This window comes from Dermacentor albipictus, chromosome 3, assembly GCF_038994185.2.
Source record: "Dermacentor albipictus isolate Rhodes 1998 colony chromosome 3, USDA_Dalb.pri_finalv2, whole genome shotgun sequence".
In the NCBI taxonomy this organism is placed as follows: domain Eukaryota; kingdom Metazoa; phylum Arthropoda; class Arachnida; order Ixodida; family Ixodidae; genus Dermacentor; species Dermacentor albipictus.
Window position 1 is genome coordinate 58,836,017 of NC_091823.1, and position 27,391 is coordinate 58,863,407.

The window sequence follows — 27,391 nt, forward strand, 5'->3', positions numbered from 1 at the left end:
TATCCCTTATTTCCTCCGTGGAAACTACTGGGCATACTATAACGCTAATCTTTTATGACATGAAAGCCGCCTTCGATTCTGTTTTACATCATTCACTTCTTGAGGCTCTTGAAGCTGTAGGCCTTGGCGGACGCCTTTATACAAGGATATCTACACTATATTGAAGGACGGTTGCTCTGCATGGCAACTCGTGAAGGTCTGCCATCTTGCTATGCTGTTGAAAAAGGAGTTCCACAAGGGGCAGTCTTTAGCCTTTTGCTATTCAATATCACTGTTATTGACTTGAAAAAGAGCACACAAACTGAGGCACCTGTGACGCTGTACGCTAATGACATACATCTGTATATGTAATGTGTCGCGATCTCGTCGAGTAACTCAGCAGCGGCTACAGCGAGCCCTTTTTCAACATGCCATTGTATCTTTCATCGCGGTGGCTGCAACTATCACCATAGAAGAGCGTTGGTATGGTCTTTACTCACAAGCGCATGGATAGCTTCTCATTGCTACAGGGTGGTCGAGACCTTCCTTTCGACGCACACGGCTATTTCTCGGCGTCTTAACCGACATTAACCACTCCTGGACACCTGAAGTGGAAATGTTATGGCAGCGAATATCCGGCCAAAGTACGCTTGCGTGTCATTAGTGGCTGCTTCTTGTTCTTGAGAACTTATCACCGTAACAATAGCTTCGCGAATACGAGCCCTGGAGAAGAATTAACAAAGCTGTTCGTTCGCAAGTGCTGCCCAGCATCGGTCACCTTCTCTGAAAATATGTCCAATTTGACGATTAGATGCCCCATGACCTTAGAAGAAGCTTTAGCGTAAGTTATCTTCTTTTTGTGAATACTGGCCCTGATTTCTCCCTCCTTGTCACCTTTCTAACATATACAGGGCGATCATTTCTAAGTTTTACGGAATCTTTAGAAATCGCCTGTGCCAGATAGCATAATTGTTCTCCTTGAGTAGGATTATTGGATTATTCGAAGAGGGGGATGTTACTAGCACGAGAAATCGAAACACATATTCAATTATTTATGAAAAATTCACTAATCCACTTCTTTATTAATTACTTTGCGGCACTTATTGAAGTTTACAAATTGTAGCCAGCGAGCTTGCAAGACGCATCCACTTGAAATGAATTTCCAGGATGAACGCCGGTTTCGAGAGAATATTACCCAAAGTGGCGAACGAGTTACATGGGCATTGAATGACAATATAAAGCCAGTAGATAATTAAGACACGGAAACCATGGGGGAAATTAGCTGTAGTTGAAATTAAAATGTAGAAAATAATGGTGTAAGGGAAATGAAACTGGACGAAAAGATAACGTGTCGCCGATGGGAGCCGAATCCACAATCTCCGCATTACGCGTGCGTTGCATCAGCAGTTGGGCTACGGCGACGACTATCGAACCGTCCGCTAATTTGGGCATTTACGTTTACTAGATTTAGCCCTAGGAGCGTTAGCCAGTGCCTCTCAGAGCCAAGGTGGGCGGATGTGGAACATTCTTTTTAGCCGGATGGCGTCACGTAACACGTGAACTTAGGAGAGCAGTACCATTCCAGTTACTTTTGTGCTTCAATGCATAAAAGAGCTTTTTGTTAAAAAAGTAAGTGTAACAACAGTGCATTTTTAGGGCAAGCTTGATGGCACACATCTCCAGACTGGAGTCATTCTGGAAATTCATTCCAAGTAGATGCGCCTTGCAAACTCCCTGACTACAACTCCTAAATTGTAATATGTGCCGTAAAGTAACTAATCCAAAACATAATTAGCGTTTTTCTTGTTAATTAGTTTCAATTTATCGTACGAGGAGTGACCGCTTCTCTGAATGATCCTGTTCAAGGACTGTAATTATGTTATCTGCAACAGCCTATTTTTAAAAATTCCATAAAACTCCGTAAACACCGTAAACTCCGTAAAATCCCGTATATTTCTTTTCCTACGTTTTGTCTTTCCGTCTTTCCTTTTCTTTCATTAGTTTCTCGGTTCGCCTTTTGTTTCACACACCTGAGGTAGAACAACATTATGCTGCTCTCATCCCCGTGACCCACATACCACGTCATTTCGTTCGCCTTCTCACAGCCACTATTGCCTCATTGCTATGCCAGTGACGCCCACGGCGAGAGGCGCTTAATTCGGCACAGTTCCTCGGGAAGCACGAATATCAACTGCTGTGATTTCTCACCCGCCACCTTCGGCCACCTTCGCTAATAGTATGCACGTGGTTGTGATTACTGCCAAGATAGAAGAAAGAAGAACAAAAACAAAAGCAGCGCGAGAGCTTGATCCGGGAGCATACGGAGGGCACAACGACGTCAAAAAACAACCTGTGCGGTATTCCTTGCCCTTCATGCCTCGCTTGAATAATACTGCGCAGAATACCACAATCTATACGTGGTGATCGGGACACCTTGCTTCTATATGCGCAACACGAAGCGTCCTAATTCGAAAAGCTTTGCGAATGTCAACCGCTGTCAGTAACAGCTACCATTAGAGGGAATAGTGGATTGCTATACGAGTTATAACTACTGTTTAGATTATTATTAGAGGATTTTAAAAGCGTCTTTCTTTACAAGGGATGTCTGTCATAAAGAAATTATTTGCTCAAGGAGAAATGTGAAATCTGGAATATTATTAAGTTTGATTAGGAATAAGACAGCGTCTTTTTATGCATGATTAGCACAGTGCATGTATGGGCGCTGTGAACTAGAAGAGCGCATATGAAAAATTTATTAAACACAGGAATGATTCCAATGTAGACGCATGAAGGCGGGTGTAGGAAAGCTGTCCAAGTAAGGTTCACACTTTGTGCAGGCTGGTCTGGCTAAGGCTGCGGCTCCTGCACCGTTGTACAGAATTATTAAGCTCATGACGCATAGCCTACTTCAGCGAGAGAGCGAAGGTCAGTAAACCGCGCATTAGCATCGGAGTCAAATGATGACGCCACATGAAACCCTTCCTCCGGGTATAGGCTCAGCGGTAATGCCCGAGTCATGTCCAGGTCGTCGGTGAGGAGGATAGATGAATGATAGTTCACCACCGCCCGCCACGGCCAGGGACTACTTTTCCTTCTCCCTGGTCGCTAAGGCCGAGCGTGACCTAGTTTGGTGGCATGCACATTCTTGGGGCTCGCGCCTAATAACGTAGCCCTCTACCGCTCCCGCCACGTCCTCCACTGAATCCCTCCCCCCCCCCCCCCCCCCCCCTTCGCGTACTATACGCTTGCGTTGCCAAACTCCTTCCTATTGTTGGGTTTCATATGCGTAAAGAGGAACGCAACATTGAAGCAGAGTCGTGCTGGTTTCTTTTTCTTTTCAATGTCCAAAATGTATTTTATTCAAGGCAGTGAAAAGGGACTGGTCCTTTTTCTAAGGGCTGCTCATCAATTCTAAGAGAAGATAAGATGGTGCGGAAAAGAAGAAGATAACATGAAAAAATTCCTGAACCATTCCACTCTGTGAAGGTGGACGACCAGTGAAGCTGTTTTGCGCATGAGACGGAAGTGACACAGGATTTTGAGCGAAGGTTCGAACGTATTTATTTTCCTGATCTGTGGCAATCGTGACAATATAGCTACGTACACACGTTCGCGTATCACATCTGTTATTAAATCTATACATCACGTAAGACACTGAATGGCTTATACCCCCTTAAGCAATGGCTCATAGTCCCGTAAACGCGGCCTCCCCATTACGACGACAGAAGTGAAATTCTACGCTCGAATGACGAGTGGCGACGGAGCCAGCTGTGGAAGACGACGATGATAACGAAGGCGTGAGCATTGTCACGAGCACGTTCGGGCAGTCGCGTTTAGGGGCGCCAACGAGGCAGCTGTGGAAGAAGACGACGGCGATCGAGCCATTTGTGATGATGATAGTTTGGGTCCAATAGCTAGGTGTGACAACGGTAGCTCAAGGGTGTGTTGCAGGTCCGCGAGCCCACAGGGGTATCTGCCATTGAGCTTGGACCCTTCCTGAACTGTCACCACGATCGGCCCACATGATGATAGTTCTACACACAGCTGGCACGCTACCCGGAATCTTAGCCCCATACAGCTTCGCTGTAGAATATATGATAAAAGCTCCCACTCAGACTGACAAATGCGATCGCTACGGCAGAACTTAGTATACGCATAGGTTAAGAGGAAGCTTTAGGTCGGGCCCAACTCCGACGCGGCCTATTCAAACACATGTAAAACACAAAAACGTTTTTCTGAGATAATTCCGGGACCGATAATAATGAAATTTGTTGCATTTGAGAGAGAAAGCTAAATTCTACTGACTGAAGCAGAATTTAGATTTATCGCCAGAATTTTGTTACGAGAATTTTCAAAAATTTGAAAGTTTGGAAAAAATAAAAGCATATAGCTCTGCATCAAGAACAGATATCGCGGTTCTGTGAATGGCATCCACTAGATCATTGAAAGCAGACAAATTCAATTTGTCATTTTACATCTTACGTGAATTTGTTGCGTTGTTTACAAGAGTTCTGCAAAAGCTGTATTTCCATGTTACTAAACTTTTTTTAAATTCGTGTGTAAAATATCAATTTCGTCCGCTTTAAATGTACTATTAGATGCATTTCACATAATTGTATTATCATCTTTTGTTGCTGAGTTACGGAGTCGTAAACTAGATAGTTTCGTTTTTTTAAAAATTCTAAATTTTTGACGACCTAAATCAAAAATTAAAAAACAGCAGTCACTAGATTTGAAGTTTTTATTTTAAATGCGGCAAACCTCGTCAAATTTGGTGCAGTGGTGGCCGAGAAAAATGAATTCTCCTTTTACATGCATATAGATAGGAGCACCCGAGCTAAAGCTTCCTCTTAAGCACTTAAACTATGTTGAAGGAAAATCGACCTATCTCAGCACTAAATGTCATCGGTATTAACTCCACGAACTGACTCCGTATAAAGTTGAACAAGGAACCATCAAACTCTAACGACACACTCTCCTACACTGGAAATTTTCAGTTAGCTTTTTTCGTTGTTGCTCCATCGTTGATTGAGTCTCCCCAGTATTGTTGCCATCATTGCTGCATTGTACCATCACTGCTTGCTAGAGCATCGCAGGCATGCTGCTTCACTAAGTGCGTGGTCGTTTAGCCGACCACATTCGCCGTTGCTCGCACAAGCCAGCATGCAACGCAAATTCAGCACTCAGAAAAACCGGTAGATTTTTGAAGCTCTTTTTTTATCTCTAATGAAAAAGATTACTGCTTCAGTGCTCCTTCTGTGGTGCTAGGGAAAAAAGAACTTGTTTATCTCAGGGCAAACGTGCGTGTCTCGTCAGCTAGGTAGGGCGAGAGATTTGCAAGATTGTTCATGAGGGATGTGAAACTTTTGCCTTGATTTGGTTTTTGCCACTTTTGATGATTGCGGCCTGGTTCGAGGAAATTTGTGGGAGCGGTTGGGTGTACCACAGGCGCTCCCTGTTTACATAAAGCCCCGCTTTCTGTGAATAAAATTCAGTTGTAGTCCGGCGTTCTTGTCCATCTCTGATCGTCCGTGTTTATTTGTGCGCTAGAACGATGATTCATGATGCTATTCACAACCAACTAGCCCAGCTGTCTGCACTTAGGGATCGGGATAAAACTTTCACACAAGAAGAAAACTTTATTGCATGACGACTGAAACCGGAGTCGTCCTTGTTTGTGGAGGTGGCGCTGCCCCGTGGTGTATTGGCTATGGGTGCCACTGTCGTCTGAATGGGGTGGACGTGGCGCAGCAGGATCAGCCATAGGGTGGGGCAGGTCTTGGGGCTAGCCCATGTTTATATATAAGGATTGGATTGGGAGATGTTGGCGGCGAGTGGAAATCTGGGGTGAGGAGAGGGCGTGGTGACATTCCCAGTACGTGGGCAAAGCGTCAGCATACTGCCCGCAGACTAAACAGATGCGGTGGCCTGAGCTGCGCTCAATGTGATTAATGATTGCGCCAATAGGGAAAGGGATGGTCCGAGATAGTTGGATGAGTTATGCATCTGCGCATACCAGAAAGCCGGAAAGCGCATAAGGGATCAGAGAGCATTTTCGGATCGAGCGTGGCGTTGCCTGTGGGGCTCAGTTTGACCAGCTTTAGGAGAATGGACTTCTGGTCAATGGAATGGAGAGCTCCGTATACGTCGTCAACTCGGGCTAGCGAATGAGCTGACTGATTGCGTTCTGCCTCTTAATGACCAGGAATCCATTCTAAATTAACACAGATTATTCGATGAGCTGTCGGATGCGCGCTTATATGAAGACTGGGCGAATTCGCAGATGGCGTCTGCAATGGCCTGCATTTTAGCATCCAAGGCAGTTAGTACTTTTGTACGTATAAGAATTTGTGAATGAATAGGATGCGCCCACTATTGCTGTAACCGTTCGCTTTAGTGTATGGGCAAAATACACATAGCACGTAGTGTGCGCTGCATGGTGCGATGAAATTGATGGCGCGTACCCGTTGGCAGCCCTGGTAAATGTCGCCGTTCATGCTACATGGGATTTTGGGTACCTCCGTGGTCTCCGAGATCACGCGCGCTGGCAACTTTGGCTCTGGCTGTCCCATTCGGCGCGCTCCCTAGCAAAGAGGTGTAATCGGGTGCGTGCCTGGATGCCCCGACCCGAGGTGGCGCTGTATGCCGATGGCGCGAGGTTGTAGAAGTAAACAGGGAAGTGAGAAAGTATGGGGGCTTTCAACGAGACGGGATCCACTTCAGTCACAGGCTTGAATGACAAGTGGCCTAGCGACTTGCTGGTCGACCAGGCACGTGCTTTTCTTTTTTCGGGGAGGGGGGGGGGGGGGGTGAGGGCTTCGCGGGTGCTCAAGAGGCCAATGCAGGTAGTAATAAAGAAGGTCCCAAAGGGGAACCTCAGATTGGCATCGCCGTCAATAACACAAAAAGGAGGAAAACAAGGGAGAGAGCTCGCTGTGCAATAGGCTACATAAACATGTAGGGCAGAAGAAAGGAAAAGTGGGTAGAGATTGAGGAGCAGTTACATAGAGAACAAATAGCGGTGTATGCGGTTACAGAAACGCGCCTTAGAAACTAAGAAGAGCCGCCAGTGATTGAGAATTATAATAGGGAAGGGTGCAACGTAGAGAACTAAAGAGGGAAAAAAGGGAGTCGGGGTCGCAATACTCATTCATTAGGGAGCAAAATAGAAAAAGAGTAAATACAGAATGTCAAGATCATCGTTGGTTATGCACGAGGAGTGGAAAGAACACTTGGTTAGGCGTTACATATTTGTGGACGGGAAATGATTGCAGGGAGCAGAATCAAGAGTTAGCGGAATGCCTAAGTGCTGATATTAGAGGTTTCGGGAATGACGCTGAAATAATCGTATTAGGTGACATGAATGCCCACATACAGGATCTACATGTCGCTGTACCGACAACAACGGGAAGTCAGTGCTTGAACTTTGTGAGCAACATAACCTCGTTATCGTGAGTACAGGGCCTAAGTGGGATGGGCAGATCACGCGGGAAGTGTTAAACTGGCAATCGACCATTTATTATTGTCTGATGACAGAAGGAATTCATAAGTTGACGTTGAGTTGAATTTATAGTTGGTCATTGACGAGGAAAGGTATAGGAGCATAGGAATTGACCATAAACGCATCATTTTGAAAATGGAATATGTAGTCAGGAAAGAGAGCAAGGAGCAAAGAATGGCCAGTACAAATTTGAACTCTGAAGAAATGAAAAATATAGCCACAAGGGTCGAGGAAGAACTTTGCAAAAGGCCAAGAGTGGGAATATAGTGATGAACACGGAAAGAGAAACAATATGTTCGTTTGAAAGGAAAAAAGAAACCGAAAAGATGGTGAAACAGGGAGATACGAGAAGCGATCACCGCGCGACAGAAAGTATCCCGAGAGCACAGGCAGGCAAAAAAAGCGCAGCTGTCGCAGGATGAAGTAGCCAGTAAATGGGAAATATACTGGGAGAAAAAAATCTATGGTTCAAGTGCTAGTAGAAGCAAAGATACAAGGTAAAAATTAAGGTTGGTTGTCAGAAGTACGTTAGAAAAAGAAGGCTGCACCTAGAATATTTTGTAACCACATAAAATTGTTAAACGTAAAGTCAACAACAATACAACAACATACCCTAGACGAAGATGAAAACAAGCTGGCAGAAGCGGCATTAAATTACATCCGAAAATTATCAGCCGAATCTTTCCAAGGCAATGACGAGGTTGTACATGAGGAAAAAAAGTGCATGAAAGAGAACCATATGGAAACGGAGCTGGTGCTGAAAAATTTCAACTGGAAGAAAGCCGAAGGGAAATTTCCTAATCGCAGAGCCTCAGGGCTTGACGACGTTCCCGTTAGGCTGATTAATGAACTAAAACCACAAACTGAGGAAGCTCTGTCGAAAGCAGTAGAAACAGATATTAAAATATAGAGAAATACCAGACAGTTAGCAAGAAGGTAGAATAAATTTAATTTCTAAAGATAAGCGTGAAGATTATTCTCATTACACGATTTTTTTTAGCTGCAGAAATATAAAAAACATTGCATTTGGCAGATAGTACAATTCTAATCCTTGATCTAAATTACTCAATCAGGCTGCCGTTACTTCCAAGATAAATAAAAATACCCAATTAAGTTATTAACTTAGTTACGTTAATTACACTTCTAAATAATTAACATTACGGCCACTATGTCAATATATGAATTATAGCTGGTGAGCTCGCAAGACATATTCACTTGGAACGAATTCTCAGGACTGCAGCAGTTTCGAGTTACCGATTTTCAAAGTGTTCGGCGAAGTGCATTGGTGTTCCAGTTATTCTTGTGCTTCAATGAGAAAAGCAGCGTTTTCTTTCAAAAAGTGACCAGAACGCCAATGAATTTCCTTGGAATGCATCTAGATCAAGAGAAAACACATGATTCTTCCTTGTTGAATCTCGCTTTATAGCTGCGTGTTCTAAGACATCTTGACCTCGCTTCGAAAAGTAGTGAGCTCCCCTTTGAGATATCATAAGTTGTTTCTTTCCTGGTTTCGGTTTTTCCTCTTAAGTAGTTACTCATGGCAGGTTTCTTTTCCATTGCCGCCACCCGTGGGATTATTTAAGCCTCCCTGATTTTCCGCTTGACGTGCTTTACTGCTGTGTTGCTTACCCTACAGGCCGCATATTGCTGGTAAGGTTCCTAGTTCTTTTCCTCCACTGTGAATAATTGTTTTTCCTGTACAAATACCTCACCACTCTCCCAGCCCATTTGCTATTTTCCATATTCCTTAGTCATTCTTCATAATAATTTTTACTGGAAGATTCCTTTCCCCTCATAACTTGTCCAGAACATATCACCCTGCACAGCTTCATTTGTAGTCTTCCCGTGAGTGCCAAATGTAAGGCATTCCGCTGATCTTTGGTTGCCATCGAGTCCTGATTGTACCCTTGGTTTCAAGCAAACAACCGCATTTCCAAAAGTAAGTCCTGGAACCATTACACCGTTCCACATACCCCAGAGAACCTCGTACCTATTGCATTCCCATAGCGCTATGTTCTTCATTATGGCTCCATTTCTCTTCCCCTTTACTGTTATTGTTCTTTCCTGTGTTTACATATATGTATTGCCTTTCGTTTGTCCATATACCAAGGTATTTGGGTTCTTTTACCCGAGGTACTTTCTGGCCCTGTATTGCCACTGTCGGTTCCCTGTTTTCATTGAATACCATAACACCTGATTTTTTAACGCTAAGTTTTCAACCTAAATTCTCAATTTCCTGTCCACAGATATTAGCCAGACGCTGCAAATAACTTTGCTTGTTAGCTAGCAACACAATGTCGTCCGCATAAAATAAACCTGGAAGCTGCTGCTCTACTACTGTACCCGCCTGTTTGTATGAGAGATTAAGCTCGATATTACTTCCTTCTAGCGCCCTCTCCATCCTTACCATGTAGATCATAAACAGAAGTGGAGACAAAGGGCACCCCTATCAAATTTCTCCTTGCTCCTCATCCCTTCTCATTCAACGCCAAACGGTATTTTCTCGGTAAATAACTCTCAAAAGCTGTACACAAGCGTCGCCTAAGCCTTCCCTTTCCAGAATATCCCACAAAATGTTGCGGTCTACGTTGCCATATGTTTCTGTAATGTCTAAAAAGGCCAAATATAACGATCTGCTTTCTACTCTTGATATTTCAGTACATTGAGTAAGAACAAATAAGGTATTATCGTAACGCCTACGTATTCTGAAGCCATCATGAAGTTCTCCCAAAACGCCATTATTCTCTGCCCATGCTTGCAGCTTTAATTTAATTGCCTGCATTGCTAACCTGTATATTACCGATGTAATGGTCGATGGTCTATACGAGTGAATTCTATCTCTCTCCCCCTTACCTTTATAAATTAAATTCATTCTACTTTGTCGCCGACTGTCTGGTACTCGCCTACCTTTCAAAAATGTTTCCACAGCTTTCACCAGCGCTTACTTACTTTTTGGTTCTAGTTCCTTAATCAGCCTAACGGGAAGCTAGCCTAGCTCTGCGGCTGTGCGCTTCGGAATTTTCTCTTTGGCTTTCTTCCGGTTGAAATTTGTCAGCACCTGCTCCTTTTCCATCTGGTTCTCTTTCATGCTCTCGGTTGCGAGCATGAAAAGCCCTCGGCTGCGAGCGCCGCGGTGCGGAGGCCACGCTATATCGAACCGTCGAATGCTGGTTCTATGGTGGTAACCACGGTTAGGGAAAAAAATGTGAGAGTTAGTCAGTCTCGCAGCCAAGGCAAGCCAGAACGACACGACCATGAGTAGACGTGGTCAGTCGGTGATGTGCGGCGTGGTAATGCCTTTTGGGTTTTTGGGGCAAAAGCCTTAAGTGGCTTGTTGCAATGACTCATACCTAAGAAACGCGGCTCCTAGTCGAGTGATACAAAAAATACCATCGTCAGCAATGGCACATACTCCCCTCCCGTAAGAAAGCAAAGATACAATAGGTCATACCCGCGTAAGCAAGAAAAAAATGCAATGGCTCATACCCCTTAAGGCAGAGAGTGCAAGCGCTCAGCAAAGTGAAGCGAACACCGCATACATGCTGACTGCGAGTCGGTTAGTATTACCGCAGAACGTGCTCTATTTTCAGCGTCACGTATAGCCGCCTTTTCATGGCAGGCACCCTGCCCAAACTCACCATCAAAATCCTAGGAAGAAATCTCACGGAACACCACGCTATTACGTGGTGTCCGGCGCACGCCGGAGTGACGGGTAACGAGAGGGCGGACCGCCTCGCTCGAGAATATAGCATCCGAGCGACGGAACGCACTCTCGTAGAATCCCCGATCACAGCAAAAGATATCTTAGAGGCACAGAGACGAGGAAGGCAACAATATAGCTTTCCAGACACATCCTTGGACTCAGCGCAAATGCGGGACTGGCGCCGACTACAAACCCGTACATACCCACACCTACTCCTACTACACCACATACACCCCACCCGGTATCCCAACACTTGCCCTTGGTGCGGAGGGCGGCCATCTCTTGACCATATCACATGGTCATGCCAGAGTCGGCCACAAGAAATCCAATCACCCCTTATGGGGCAAAACTCCAACAGTAGGCAGTGGGAGGTGTGGCTAGCCAGCACGGTGCGGGAGGACCAATTGGCCCTTCTCGACCAAGCCCGGCGTGCCGCGATCGCCAGTGGGGCCCTGGACTGAGGGACCCACCCACTGGACCTGAATGTGATTTTTTTTTCTTTTTTTAAATAAAAGTTTTATACTATACCGCATACATTAATTGAAACCACCTATCACACAAAGCAGCATACGTTTCAATTAGGAGCAAATTCGAGGAAAGCATCCGAACTATCGTTAAAGCATTGCATATCCCCCTCGGATGTCGGCTACGGCCGAGGATGCTCGCCAAGCGAGAAGCGAGGTGTGGCGTGGGAAGCGGCGGGAGCAAGGCGTTCGACCGCGAGTGCTGCTTTCCCCTGCTGAGAAGAAGCAACGTAAAGTGGAAGAGAAACGTCGTTGGCGCGAGTCTGACCCGCTATGCGAAAGCGCGAAGACGAAACTAAATGTCGAAAACGAGCCGAAGGAGCCGAACTGCGAAAGCAGCAACGCGACGATGCGAGACGGCAACGTGCTGTAGAGACGAGGCCGAAGCGCGCAGATGACGGCTTGCCACAAGTTTACTTCACACTGCGGCTCGTCATATCTTGAAATAAGTCTGACCACTCCGATCGTATAACTTAATGCGTTAGCATGTGTGCAGCAGGCTTTCGCCTTTACGTTTTACAGGAGCGTAACATGATGCCGAGCTTATTATGCAGTGCTGCAGCCTCTATGTATAGATAAAGTACTAGCGTTGCGGAGCATGCTATTCAAGTTGCAAAAATGTAGCCTAACTGGGTTCTACGGGAAGTTGTTAATGCAACACTAAATGCAGTACGTTCCGGAGATCGAAAAGAGAAATAACAGCTGTATGAAATGTAAACGTTGTATGAGGAATAAAAATTTGCAGAAATAGATGGAAATCGGCACAGCATTTATGCAAGCACAACATATTAATGTTGCTTTCCGAAGGCTTGCTAAGAGGTTAAAATAATTAGAAACTAGCGGGAGAAGCAGGGGAACAAAGGTATCAAGTTGGAACTTTGGCGTGGGATGTAGTTTTATCCCCTCACGAGCCTACTAGAGTATCAAAGATTGTTTCAGGGAATCGCACATATTTAATAAAAAGTAGGCGGCCGGGGAAAAAAGTTCACGTGAGCAGCATGAAATACTATATAGAGCGTACGGTGCGTGCGTCAGAGTACGTTACCGTGGCATGAAAACTCTTCAGTGCGAACTTTGTGTGACGGTTTCGCTGTTATTTGATCAATAATCTTGCACAGTCGTGGTTTACTTTCAAAAGTGACTAAATATATGTACAGTCCCCTTTGAATGTCAGCTTCGCACAGCGTGCTTTTCCGAGGCCACTGACCCCTAATAGCACCATCCCAGGTTGCCAGCGGCTTGATCAGAATTCGGAGGACGCTCAAGCTTCGCCTTTAAGAGTGGAACGCGATAGCATTCAAAGATCCCTTACTGCTTCTCACGATTCCCGCAACTGCAACTTATGTGACCGCAATGTTTATCGCTAAATGCTGGCGGTGAACGCTATGCACGAAGGCGAGTTTTCTGGCAGAAACGCGGCCTCTTGCGTGGGATGATACGGGAGGTAGTGCACAGCGGCTCATGAAAATGACATAATTTTTCAGGTTGTTTTTATCTTTTCGCATGTACAAGTTGTGCCACATAACTTGAGCCAACGTTTCAAACATGAACACTCCGGACGCGAATCGAACCGAACGCATAATGTTGGCACTGGCCTAGAGTCACTCAGGCTATATTTTTATTTTTTCTTTAACTAATGAATTAGTCATGTTTACTTAATCAATTTTTAAGTATTGGCTGCAGACCCCAAGTGTGATACGCAATGTTGTAGACCACCTTGAGAAATCTCTCAATAAATTGTTTCCAACGCGATATATCTCACGTGGCCCTCTTTTCCGCGTTCCAAAGAAAGCCCGCGAAATATGAAAAAAAAAAATACCACGTAACGTCGCGCTTGTGCGCTGTTATTGTGCTGCTCTCAGGCTTGCGATGGATAAGTAAAGGCGGCTGCAGCCAGACTGGCCCGCGACAGGGTGCCTGGTTCCCCTATGCCTGGTGTAGGTATCTGGGCATGCGGCTCTTATCGCTTGACGGTGCAAATGCATGCTGCTGGCCGAGCGTGCCCGACCTTGTTCATCCATCGCACGCTTGAGAGTAGCCCGATGGATGGATGGATGGATGTTATGAGCGTCCGCTTTGGATCGGGGTGGTGGGTTTTGCCACCAAACTCTTGCTATTATACTGCCTAATGTCTTACCTAGGATAAACAATAAAAAAAGAAAAAGAACACACCGTTCTTGGTCGTTTCTCTACTTTTATTCCATCAATCCTCCAATCGCCTATTACCAATCCCTAGTGCGGACATGTTTACTTTTCCACTGCTCTCGCTGAACCCAAGGGCTTCAAGGAGGCCAGTGGTGCTTAAATCGACCACTGGGTAGACGTCTTCACATTTTAATAAAACATGCTCCATGGCTTCCCTTGCTTTACCGCAGCAAGCACATGCTTCTTCTTCCTTCTTATATCTCGCTTTATAGGTGCGTGTTCTAAGGCATCCTGATCTCGCTTCAAAAAGTAATGAGCTTCCCTTTGAGTTAACATAAATCGTATCTTTCCTGATTTCGTTTTTTCCTCTTAAGTAGTTAATCATGGCAGGTTTCTTTTCCATTGCCGTCACCCATGAGATTATTTCGGCCTCTCTGACTTTCCGCTTGACGTTCTTTGTTGCTGTGTTGCCCACCCTACAGGCCGCATACTTGCTGGTCAGCTTCCTAGTCCTTTTCCTTTACTCTGAATCAATGTTTTTCCTGTACAGATAACTCAACGCCCTCCCAGCCCATTTATTTTCTTCCATATTCCTCAGTCGTTCTCCATACTCAATTTTACTGAGAGCTTCCCTCACTTCAAAACTAGTCCAGCCCATATCAGTCTGCACAGCAAATACCACATAACGTCGTGCGCAAGCATGACGTTAGGTGGTATTTTTTGCATATTTCGCGGGCTTTCTTTGGAACGCGGAAAAAAGGACCACGCGAGATATATCGTGCCGGAAACAATTTATTGAGATGTTTCTCAAGGTTCTCCACAACTACACACTTAGGACCTGCAGCCAATACTTAAAAAGGTGATTAATTAAACATAACTAATCTGTTAGTTAAGGCGAAAATAAAATAAAAAGATAGCTTGAGTAACTCAAGGCCAGTGCCAACATTATGCATTCTGTTCAAGTCGCATCCTCAGTGCCTTTCATGTTTAAAACGTTTGCTCAAGATATGTGTGACGGCGTGCACACACACATATATATATATATATATATATATATATATATATATATATATATATATATATATATATATATATATATATATATATATATATATATATATATATATATATATATATATATATATATATATATATATATATATATATATATATATATATATGTATGTATATATGAGAATTCTCGCTCTGGGCGTTTTCTGCGACACGGAGCGCTTAACCCTTTCGTGTTAAAACAGGGAAGTCGCTTGAGCAAGTACACCCATCAGGTCCGCAAATGATACCCGCAATAGTGCCTCTTGATGGTAAGATTTGGCAGTAGATATCGTTGTCTCGTAGCAATTTGATCTCGCTCTGCAGGCATACAACGCACTCTGCTTTCGACATTCATCGCATGCATCATTTTTCTGGACGCTCATCTTTATGTCTGTGATCACATTAGGGGCAAGAACTCAGGGAAAGCAATACATTGTTCGCCTCAATGTCTATACAAGTTATGAGTGAGAGCGTTGTGGGGGTGGGGGGGGGGGGCGTCTAGAAAACAAAAAGTACTTATCGTACGTGCCGGCGGATTCCTCGTCGCAGTCAACGTGTAACGTTGATACACTGGAATATGAGTAAAACCAAACGATTCTTTTTCGTTCACTGCTATCACGTAGTAACATCATCTTTCGGAAGCAGAACAGAGAAAGATGCAGTAGTGGTCTTTATCTTGGAACGCGCCACGCCAGTTCAAAAATTAAAAAAAGAATACAGAAAGAAGAAACGCTCTTGCATACATTTAGGTGTACACTAAAGAATCTCGCATGGTCAAAATTGAACATGCGCACTCCCCAGTGGCAGCCCTGTTGGCGGACTACGCAGTTTGGGCACATGAGGCCCTACAATTTATTTTATAAATTCAGAGAGTGGTTGGGCTTCAGCGTGGAGGTTGCAGCTGACGTAAGCAACTCGATTTGATCCCACGGCAAGGTTGCGGGATTAAATCCCGGCGGCGGCGGCGGCCGCATTTCGATGGGGCCGAAATGCAAAACCGCCCGTCTCCTGTGCATTAGGGGCACGTTAAAGATCCCCCGGTGGTCAAAATTATCTCCGAGTCCCCCACTAGGGCGGGCGTCATAATCAAATTGTGGTTTTGGCACGTAGAAACCCATAATTCAAATCAATTCAATTCACTTCAACTAGGCTAGGGATGCCACCCACCTCGGACGATTCTAGCGTGCGTTCACTTTGATAAATAAAGTTTATTCCTCTTCCTTGGTATATTTGCTCTCTTTAGCGCAAGAGGTAAATAATTTTTCGTAAATCCATCTCATCTTAAGAGGAAGCTTTAGCTCGGGCGCTCCTATCTAAATACATGTAAAATGAGAATTTATTTTTCTCGGCAACCACTGGACCAAATTTCGCGAGGTTTATTGCATTTAAAAGAGAAACTTGAAATTAAGTCACTGTTTGTTTTGAATTTTCAATTTATGTCGTTATTATTTTATTAAAAATTTACAAGAATCGAAACTTTTCACAATACAAAACTAACAAGTTTAGAACTCTGTAACTAAGAAATAATAAACCATACCACAATTCTGTTAATTGCACCTAATAGTAAATCTAAAGCGGACAAAATTGACGTTTTAAACATGAATCTGAAAAATTTAGTAATATGGAAATACAGCTTTTGTAGAGCCATTGTGCACAACGTAAGAAATTCACGCAAGTTATAAAATGACATATCGAATTTGTGCGCTTTCAATTATCTAACGGCTGCCATTTACAGAACCGCGATATTTGTTTTTCATGCAGAGCTATTAATTTTTAAACTTCGTGCTTCTATTTTTTTTTCAAACTTAGCAATTTTTGAAAGTTCTTGTAACACAATTTAGACCCCTAATCGAAATTCCGCTTCCAACTGTCACTAGAATTTACCTTTCTCTTTCAAATTCAGCAAATTTCATTAAAATCGCTCCAAGGGTTATTCCAGAAAAAGGTTTTTGTGTTTTGCATGTATTTGAATAGGCCGCGTAAAAATTGGGCTTGAGCCTAAAGCTTTCTCTTAAGATTAGATTCCTTACACTAAGCCACATACTGAGGTCAGTTTACTCTTGCTAGAGCTGTCCCTGAAGTTTAGGTTCATGTCGTATGATAACAAAATGTACCGTTGCTGCTACGTTGAACAGGTTGGAATAGTATGTATGCTACACATGCAATAGCCTACAGGACACAGTGCGTATAGCATTATGGTTATAGCATTATATATATATAGCAGGTTAGGTTTAGGTTATAGCATTACATATATATATATATATATATATATATATATATATATATATATATATATATATATATATATATATATATATATATATATATATATATATATATTGTCACGAGTGGTGCTACACACTGGTAATTACAGAAGACGAGCGCACAGCAAGACAACCATTTATTGAGGCGAACTTGTGCCCCACATAACCAAAAGCAACTAGCCCAACAGCAGCAACATGTGCAAGCATGGGCAGCAATCGACAAAGAACGAACATCCCCTATCTGCGGGCAGTATTTAAAGGCTGTGAAGTAACGTGCCTAGAACTATCGCGGGAGATAGCGCGAGTTGCCCTGCCTGATACGATGGGCCCATCGTAGATACGACGCTATCGCGGTAGGTTTGTGCGAGTGCTCACACGCGTTAACATCCGTCATTCGGACGCCACCGGCACAGATGCAAAGCCCGAAAGGCACGTGGCAATATATATAATTGTGTGTGTGTGTGTGTGTGTAAAAGAGAGAAGGAGGGCAACTTAGGTGCTCGGTTTTGTTAATCATGACCACGTAAAGCCAACAGACAATGAAGCCAAGGAAGGAAACGGGGAAATTAGCTGTGGCTGAAATTGAAATCTAGAAAATAACAAAGAAAAAGGTAATGAAAGTTGACGAAAAGATAACTTGTCCCCGATGGGAGCCAAACCCACAAACTCCACATTACGCGCGCGTTGCACTACTAATTGTGCCACACCGACGGCTATGAATCCGTCCACTAACTTTGGTATTTATACTTACTAAATCTAATCCTAGGAGTGTTAGCCAGCGCGACTCAGAGCCATGGTGTGTGGATGTGGAATATCATTTTTTTTTGCCCGAAGCCGTAGCATAACACGTCAACTTAGTAGAGCAGGCACTTGACTAATTACTTGTACAAGTAATTTCCCTATGTTGTCCTTGGTGTCTTTGTTGGCTTCCTACGATATGAGTAATAAATATAGGGTCCCTAGGTTCCCTTTCTTCTCGTTCATTACCTAGAGAGGGTGTCGGATCCGGCAGCATTGATGCCTTCAGGTAGCGTGTGTAGGTTTATTAACCGATTGACTTCACCAGAAGAGTTCGCGTACATGTGACGCCGCCAAGGATTGTGAGTTGTGATGCTCGGTAATGCTGCCAGAGTTAGTTCTACTAGATAAACGTAAATAGCGCAGAAAGTGGATGGGAAAACGCCGCTGCGGTAGCTCGGTTGATAGAGCATCGCACGCACAAGGTGAAGACGTGGGATCGTTCTCCACCTACGGCAAGTTGTTTTGTCATCCACTTTCAATTACCTTCATTTATTAGTTCCTTTAATTCAATTAAGTACAAGTAAATTCCCCTATGCTAATATGACTAATAAAAATTGGGCCCCTTGGTTTGCCTATCTATCTATCTATCTATCTATCTATCTATCTATCTATCTATCTATCTATCTATCTATCTATCTATCTATCTATCTATCTATCTATCTATCTATCTATTGATCGAGCTTTATATATATATATATATATATATATATATATATATATATATATATATATATATATATATATATATATATATATATATATATATATATATATATATATATATATATATATATATATATATATATATATATATATATATATATATATATATATATATATATATATATATATATATTAGGCGTGTTCATCTTGGCAACGTGGTCACGACGTCTGGAAAAGGGCGTCTTTGTCTGTGCTGACACAGAACTGGCGCCGAAGTGCTCCGGTGCCACACTCGCCGGGTAGGAAGTATCCAACCTAGCGACCTAGGCAGAAGACAGCGTAGGCGGGTCGTAGCACGGTTTAAGCCATGCGACATGAACTGTTTCGCGCCCTCGGAAACGGTTGTCGGGATTGTCCTCTCACATCACTCGCCTTGAACAAGTTCTCGAGTGTCTCACTGCCGCAGGATTACAGCTAAACTTGAAAAAAAAAGTCATTTTGACGCCCGTAAACTTACGATCTTAGGCCCCGTAGTCTCAAAAGAAGGCATCTTACCGCATCCTACGAAGCTCCATGCGCTTGCTGATAGCTCCAAGCCCTGCACTCTAAAGGAGCTCCGTAGCTTCATCGGCTTCTGCTCGTATTTCCGGTTTTTCATCCGCAATTTCGCCTCCATTATCGCCACCTTCACGCAGCTTCTTGCTTTCAGCACTGACCTCTCGACTTAAAATCCCGAGTGTGATGAGTCATTTACAACGCTTCGCCGACTCCGCACATCCACTGCAATACTGCGTCGCTTTATTCCTACCGCACCTACTGAAATACACACGGACGCTAGTGGTATTGGACTTGGGGCCGTACTCGCCTATCGCAAGCGTAGCTTTGACGAGTATGTTTTGGCATATGCCAGCCGTACACTAGCAAATGCAGAGTCAAATTACTCCGTAACGGAAAAGGCATGCTTGGCCATTGTTTGGGCAATCAGTAAATTTCCTACTTACCTTTACAGTCGTCAGTTTGATGTTGTTACCGACCACCGTGCTCTGTGTCGGTTATCGTCATTGAAAGATCCCACTGGACGCCTCGTTCGCTGGGCTTAACGCCTTCGAGATTAAGATATTCGTGTTATTTATCACTATAGGGAAAAAAACACTCGGACGCTGACGCCCTCTCCCGTTCGCCCCTACCTTCTGAACTTGCCCGCTCAACAACTACCATCTGCGATTCGTCATCTCTTACCATCACTGACATGCCAGCGCAACAGTGTAAGATCTCTATATCGCTTCGTTACTTGAACATATACCTCGATCTGCGCCTGACTCACGCTCACGCACCCTTCGTCGTCAAGCTCCACACTTTGCCGTTCTCGAATGCTTGTTGTACCGTCGCAATTACTTAACCGACAGCCGCAGATGGGTCCTTGCTATTCCTCGTCATCTGTGTTCGGACATTTGCAGCGTGTTCCACGATGACCCCAATGTGGCCACGCTGACACATTCAGGACGTACGAAGTGCTATATGAAGGACGTACGAAGTACGAACTGCTACGAAGTGCTATATATATATATATATATACTTTCGTCGTGTTCAAAGTGCAAGCTCCTTCAAAGTGCAACCATATATATTGCTACGGCATGAGCCGGGCGAGGAGAAGAGGAAGAAGAAGTGAGCTGGTGCAGCCTCAGGACGCCATCTTGACTTTACCATCCATCTCGTCCCTTGAATAAAGCCGGTTTAACATTAACCGTAACAATATATATATATATATATATATATATATATATATATATATATATATATATATATATATATATATATATATATATATATATATATATGGTTGCACTTTGAAGGAGCTTGCACTTTGAACACGACGAAAGTAAGAAGAAGTGTGCGCATCGCCATTAGATTTATAGCGTGAAACTTACCGCTTCACTAAAGCTTTGCTTCACATGGTACAATATGTGAACGTGCATATATTTTCTTCTCGTTTCGCACTAGAGTTGTGGTCACCGTGTTGGCGTGCTCTCTCTCTTCATTGATATATTATGCCACTATTTTCCCCATTGAGTGGGGTAGCAAAACCGATATTACCATCTGATTCACCTCCCTGCTTTTCCCTTTATTTCTCTCTTACTTATGAATCCCTGGCCTACAGGTGCAAGGTTCTTCTTTATAAGCTCAGAACATCTTCGTTCCAGGCGCAGAGGTGACGCAAAGCCTGTCCTTGGCTACGTATTTCCGCTAGTTACCTTTGCAGTCCTAGAGATCGCAGATGCTCGTTGCAACACTCAGTATGCAGCCTGCCTTCAGGCATTATGTTCAGCACAAAGCACACAGCTCCTAACGACAGTACTCTGTCGCTGAGAAAACCGGTATCATAGCTTTGAAAGATTACTGCGCTCATGTAGCTCAAAGCAGCAGGGGATTTCATCTTCGACGGCTGCGTGAGAATGGCTTGTTTCGAAGAGGCCGACAGCCAGCCTTAAAATAGAGCTCTACCATCGTTACACGCGGCAACCGTGATCGCAGAGGAAACAGTGACACAGAAAATGACGAAACAGCCCTGGGCAAAGCAGACGCCGAATCTGGGCTTTACGGCCGGCGACGCCGGTGTAGAGGCGAACTACAGTGCCCCCGGCCAGCGCCTCCCGTTCTCTCTCGCACTTACATCGCTTACCTGGCGTCCCCTCCTCTCAGCTGGTGGAAGCGGCACACGAGGAGGTCACGGTCGAAGCTAAAAAAGAAAACAAAGATGGGATGTGAGGAGTGAGGGCAGTGACGGGGAGGGGACGAAACCAGCCGGGCCATCCGGAACGGTTCCGCCTTCCAAAAACTCGGTTGCTGCACTGGTACGCCGTTTGCCGCTCTTCCTCCTCAACCACGCACTGCAGCCGCTCGCTTTAGTGCTCTTCTAGGCGTGTGTGCACCACTGCTATGCCAACTGCAGTGTTGCTCCTTGGCGTCCACGAGTGACAGTCGCCGCAGTGTAGGATCCGCGCCGCTTTCTTTCGGCAACCCAGCCGCAGCATCGACGCCATCTGAAAGAGGGCTCCCAACGTCGTCGAATTCACCTCTGGCCTCGAGACGAAAAAAAATGTGTTATTGCGATCACACAATGCCCGAGGCCATGTAAGAGCGTTTCCTGCCCCCCGCTCTCACCTCGACGTAGCATTCTGGAGCCGACGGAGACCGCATCCGAAAGCTGGAGGAAGAAAAAATCCCGCGAACGCCGGTGCGCTTGTCCTTGAACGAGTACGATAGTTTCCTGGTCGTTAGCATAGCGTTCCCTTCGGAGAGCCGTTCTCCGCCGAAAGGATTGTCTGATTGGTCGCGGTCCTCATTACGTTTGGCAGAGGGATTGAGTGTGTGTGTTTTTACGTGCGCTACGTGACTTTGATCATCAGAAGTGGACTTGGGTCCGGTGCGCGAGTAAGCAAGCGCTTAGTTCATCCAAACCACTCGCCACTTGTCTCCACATTTCTACCAAGAGCAGCGGATCGCCAACTGAGATGGACAACATGACCACCGAGCCGCTGTACACCGACTTTCTCAGCGTCTACCTGCACCTACCTCAGGACCCGCGGACGAAAGACTGGATAATGGTGAAGTACCCTTCCATCGTGCTTTGGAGCGTCGGCCTCTACCTCTACTTCGTCAAGGTGTGGGGTCCACGCTACATGAAAGGTCGTGAGCCATTCAACCTGCGCTACGTTATTCTAGTGTACAACGCCTTCATGGTCGCATGCAGCGCGTGGTTCCTAGTCGCAATCCTGCGACTAACGTACATCGGCGGTGGCTACAGTCTTTTCTGCCAGGGCCTCGACTTTTCCACCGCCCCGAAGGCCGTCGAGTTGCTCGACGTCTACTGGTGGCTGCGCATTCTACGGTTGCTCGACTTTCTGGACACGATCTTCTTTGTGCTCCGCAAGAAGTTCAACCAGGTGTCGACGCTTCACGTCGTCCACCACTCGCTGGTCGTGCTCGACTGCTGGTTTTGGACCCGAATAGGCACCGATGGCCACATCTCTTTCATCATAGCGCTCAACACGTTCGTGCACGTGGTAATGTACACCTACTATTTTCTCTCGTCCATCGGACCCAAGGCGCAGAAGTACCTCTGGTGGAAGCGTTACCTGACCCTCCTTCAGATCACGCAGTTCATTGTAGCCATGGTGCACGGCTCCATACCACTTTTCTACGACTGCGGATACCCCAAGCTGTACGTGTACCTCGCCATGCCTCAGGGAGCACTGTTTCTCTACCTGTTCTTCCAGTTTTACTTCAAGGTCTACATCCGCAGCTCTAGGAAGGGCTTCCAAACGGTCTGCAACGCGCAGGGAAGTTTAGGCTTGTCCGAGTCTAAGACGACAAAAGTCCAGTAGAAGTTTTTTAAAGAAATTCGCCACCAGGGAATTCATTATCATTGCTTTTCTTTTCTTCAATACCTTAATTTGAGTGGAGTGTATGATGTAAGCACTGCGTAGGAAAGAAATACCTTGTTGACCTTGTGTGCGCTAGTTCTGATGACAGTTGGAAAAGGACGACGAACTTTAACTAGCCCTCTTGTAGAGCTGGTCACAACGCTGTTTGTCTTAGATGATAATGTCTGTTGTAGGATGGAAGTGGGAACACACGTTGTTGGCATTGTTTGTGTAAAGTGATGCTGGTGACTACTTCTGAGATTGCCTTACTGAACTTTTCACCTCATTATTTTCCCTGGCCATTTCTCTGCCGTCACATTTCGCGTTTGGCCTGTGCTTTGTCGTGTCGACGTACTACAACATGGTGATATGATGTCACTAGTGTTGTGCATGTGAAATGAAAAAAAAGAAAAAAAAAGAAGAAACCAATAAATGCCCCCATCGCTCGACACGTTTGTTGAGTCTTACGAAATAGTGGACCAAAACGAGAACCAGTGCATTCTTCCGCTCCGAAATCGTTTCCATCACCGACCGCCTCCTGACCGTGTGACCTAGTTTTGGTTTTCCTTCTTTGGTGGCCCGGCTCAGTGGCGCGTTGCGTGCACCCTCATGAGTTTCACGGTCACGAAGTCGGATGTGAGTACGCTTTGCGGGGAAACATATCGCTTCCTGCAAGGCGGATTGCCACTAGTGCGTCTTCGTAAACCGTCTTTTTTTTGTGTATGTGTGTGTGTGTGTGTATGATCCCGGCTTCAATTTGACGCTGACGTAGTAGCTTCAAGCGTGCAATGGTTGTACCACTGCTCAGGTGCATTATTCAGCCGTAAACTTACTCGTAGCAAACTAAAGAAGGTGAGCATTTTAACGTCCAAATGACAACCATTGTGATCTGGTAATGGGGACGGCCATTCTTGGTTTTGAGTCTTTTATTCATAAGCTCTAAAGCCACCATCACTTGGTAAACTTTTCAAGTTACTGCGAGATGAAGTGACACCTTATATGATTGTAACAGGAGGACTGGCCCTGCGGGCAATCATATATAGCTGCATCAGCGTTTACTCTGATCGATGATATACCTTTAACCTGATGAAAAGTAACCACGATATCAAAATTAGTGCGGATGTCGTCGTTATTTGTGATAAGAACACAGCTGGTTATTGAGGGTGCGAAAATGTGCATATCTAAAAATACCGCACCGATACGGTTGTTTGGATAAAACTCCAACCACGCTTTGATAGCTGCATGACGAAAGTAACACGTCTGCCTTTGCCAGACGGAAGTACCGTGTGGCACGGCGAGGTCCTTTTTCGTTCCGTAATACGGCATGGTTAAAGCATTGTGTTATCGGAGAGAAAAAGCAATGATAATATGGCATCCGTTTATATTAGTCATATTCACAGCGGACGGACATCCGTTTCCATCCATCATTATATTTTGGTAAGAAAATGGGAACACAGTCAAACAATAGTTTTACGTAGTAGTTCTGCGGAAACCCGCAAGGTGGAGAGAAGTAATGAATAAAGGGAAAATCAGACATCCACCCCGGTTCGTAGCAATTGCTACAAAGGAAACCCAAACGGGTTCCTCGAAAGAAAAGCCTCAAGTTGAAGAAAAATTGGTCCTGGTCCGGGACTCGAACCCGGGACCACCGCCTTCCCGGGGCAGCCGCTCTACCATCTGAGCTAACCAGGCGGCTAGCAGATGGCAGGGCGAAGTCGAATTTGTCAACAACACGAAGCAAAGGCAATAGTTTGACGTATAAGTTTCCTTTGTAGCAATTGCTACGAACGGGTGGATGTCTGAATTTCCCCTTTATTCACAGTCAAACAACTACGCCTAAAAATTATTGTTCATACGGGGCCACTTCTGCGTAAAAAAAAAATTCTGATTCCAAATAATCTTCAAGGAGGTTAACACACGACTGAACGTGAGCGTTCGTAAGACGAGAGACACCTTAATGAGCCATGCTGCTGGGCACGCATGCACCACGATTACCGATCTCGGTACACAGTACAGCTACAGTACAGGTACTACACGGAACAAGTTAGGAGAATCACTTTGCGTTGGAAAAAACGCCAGGAGAAGATTGCAGTGCTTTGAAACTTCGCTGTGCACAGGCGATTCCTGCATGCCAGATAAATTTGATCTGCCTTTATTTTTTGCTCTTGTTGATAACCTCCTTATATTACAGTTTTGTTAGTTTTTGTACGTTAGAAATTGCTGTTCTCTTTGCACGTATTGCTAGAGTGATTTCTTCTGTGTATATTCCCCTTTGATGATGTTGTAATGTTTTTCATGCGATATCGTGAAAGTGTGCAGAGCCTTTTCTTCTCTTTCTCTTTTTGTTATCATATTTAGTGTATATGTATTTAGGTAAGTTAGTGTATGTGTACGCTGTAATGCTGTTTTCTTCGGTCCCTATCTCAGACTATGCGGGAAATGCCATATTTTTAATTTCTTCATGTCGTTTTTAGGCCGCACAACTTGATGGCTGCAAGGTACCCACTTCACCTCACATCATGCTTTCATGCACATAACAATTCAACTTTGTGAAGAAGCCAGTGATGACATACTTGTAGACAACATTTCCAATGTTACAATAAACAAATCATCAGCCATGTTACAAACAAGCTGAACGCATTGTCCAATTATCTGCTCTGTCAGACCGAGTAAGTGGTCGCTCAACATGAAGCGCCGTGGAAGTCTTTCAGAAGTACCAAGAAGAGGCAGCCTGGAAGCACATTGCTAAAAAAAAAAGAGAGAGAGAATAAAGAATGTCCACGCAAAACAGACTACGTGATTCATGTTTAAGGGCTAGCTATAAAGAGTGCACTGCCTAGGTGCAGTAAACAATGCGTGAATCAAATCAAGTCAAAGTGGTGCAACTACAACTACAGTCTTCTTTCGAACAGTGGTCGTAGAGGGTATATTGCTGAGCCAGCACCCGTTATGACTGCTTTGCATGCAGCAGACATTTGGGTGTAACTGGCCGCATCCGGTCGATTTCAGTTGGGGAAACCTGCGTTATCTGCAGGAACAGAAACTCTATCGAAATGAGATTGTAACCCGCTGTCGGCAACGAATGGCGGTTTACACTGATCCCTCTGCAAAAGAAAACTTAAACCACTTTGGGCGAATGAGAATTGTGTCCGACAACATTTGGAATACTTAGTTAGGGGTCTTGCTGATGATTTAGCTTAGTGAAGTATGCGTTCCTTGCGACGTCACTTCGCGGATCTTTTGTTAAGCATTTGCTGAAAGAAAACACTTAAGCATTCAGAAAGAAAACGTAAAGGTTCAATCCGAGATCATCAGGGAAACTATCTGAGAGGCAGATGGACGTTGCGCAGAACGAGGTCGTTCTTCTCGCGAGACGTTCAAGGGAAAAAATTACTGGTATGTATTCTAGCCCAGTTCTTGACTTCTTGTACTGGTGGAAGGGAATAACCCCTGACCCCCCCCCCCCCCCTCCACCACTTTTTTTTTTTTTTTTACCGTGACAGTGATTTGAAACAAGCGGCGTCTGGAGTAAAGTGCTTGCACTGATTTCTTACAGACGCTATTTTGATACGCTCCGTAATCAGCCTACAACAGAATTCGTACCAGCGTACTTGGACTCTCAAGTTCAGGCGCACGGGGGCAGTAATTGGGAGGAAGACTATAATGCATTTAACAAGCCTCCCGCGAATATTTGTGCGGCTGCGAACAGCGAGAGCTCGTAGTTTGCAAAAGCGCGCGGATCACTTTGCGATGGAATTGTATCTAAAGAAGCAAGGGTGCAAAGAAAATAAAATTGAGTCAACAGACTTTGGCGAATCCTTCAATTCATAACTTATTTACAACAACGTAGGCTGCAAGCGGTTTCAGTGGACAAGGTCATCATCTAAAGAACCACTTCTTCATTGAGAACTTGAGATGCGCGAAACCTCGCCTTTGTACTACGCTGCAGTACTGTCTTCAGTGGCGTCCGAAATACATGCGTAGGCGCCAAAGTTCCAAAAGCTTGTGGTGGGTACGAAACTGAGCACCAATTAGCCTGCGCAAAGGTTGCGCTATCGTGCTGTGGTTATCGCGTCGAAATCTCGACCGCACATTTGTTGGAATCCGAGAAGGCAAAGCTGATAAAAGAGCCGGACAACAGGGACCACAGCATCTAACCGTTAACACTGTCGCAGTTAAGCACAAAAAAAGAAGAAAAAAAGAAGAAACGAGGAAGAATACTAGTAACGAAATCAGCCGCGTGGATATATGCCGACATACAGGAAGATACCGTTTAATTCTTATTTGGGGAAACAAAACTTGTGGGCACAAAGAACGCGCGCAGCCACGCGTAA

The 27,391-nt window shown here is 44.7% G+C and overlaps 1 protein-coding gene and 1 non-coding gene across 2 annotated transcripts; one reads left to right on the forward strand and one right to left on the reverse strand.

Moving 5' to 3' along the window:
* Window positions 1–21,401: 21,401 nt before the first annotated feature.
* On the forward strand, window positions 21,402–25,793 carry LOC135898694 (very long chain fatty acid elongase AAEL008004-like). Its single transcript, XM_065427791.1, has one exon. It carries the CDS (start codon window positions 22,146–22,148, stop codon window positions 23,016–23,018), a length of 873 nt encoding a protein of 290 aa, XP_065283863.1. The 5' UTR covers window positions 21,402–22,145; the 3' UTR covers window positions 23,019–25,793.
* TRNAP-GGG (transfer RNA proline (anticodon GGG)) lies at window positions 24,674–24,749 on the reverse strand. The gene has a single exon. It is a non-coding gene; the product is annotated as a tRNA-Pro (tRNA).
* Window positions 25,794–27,391: the final 1,598 nt, after the last annotated feature.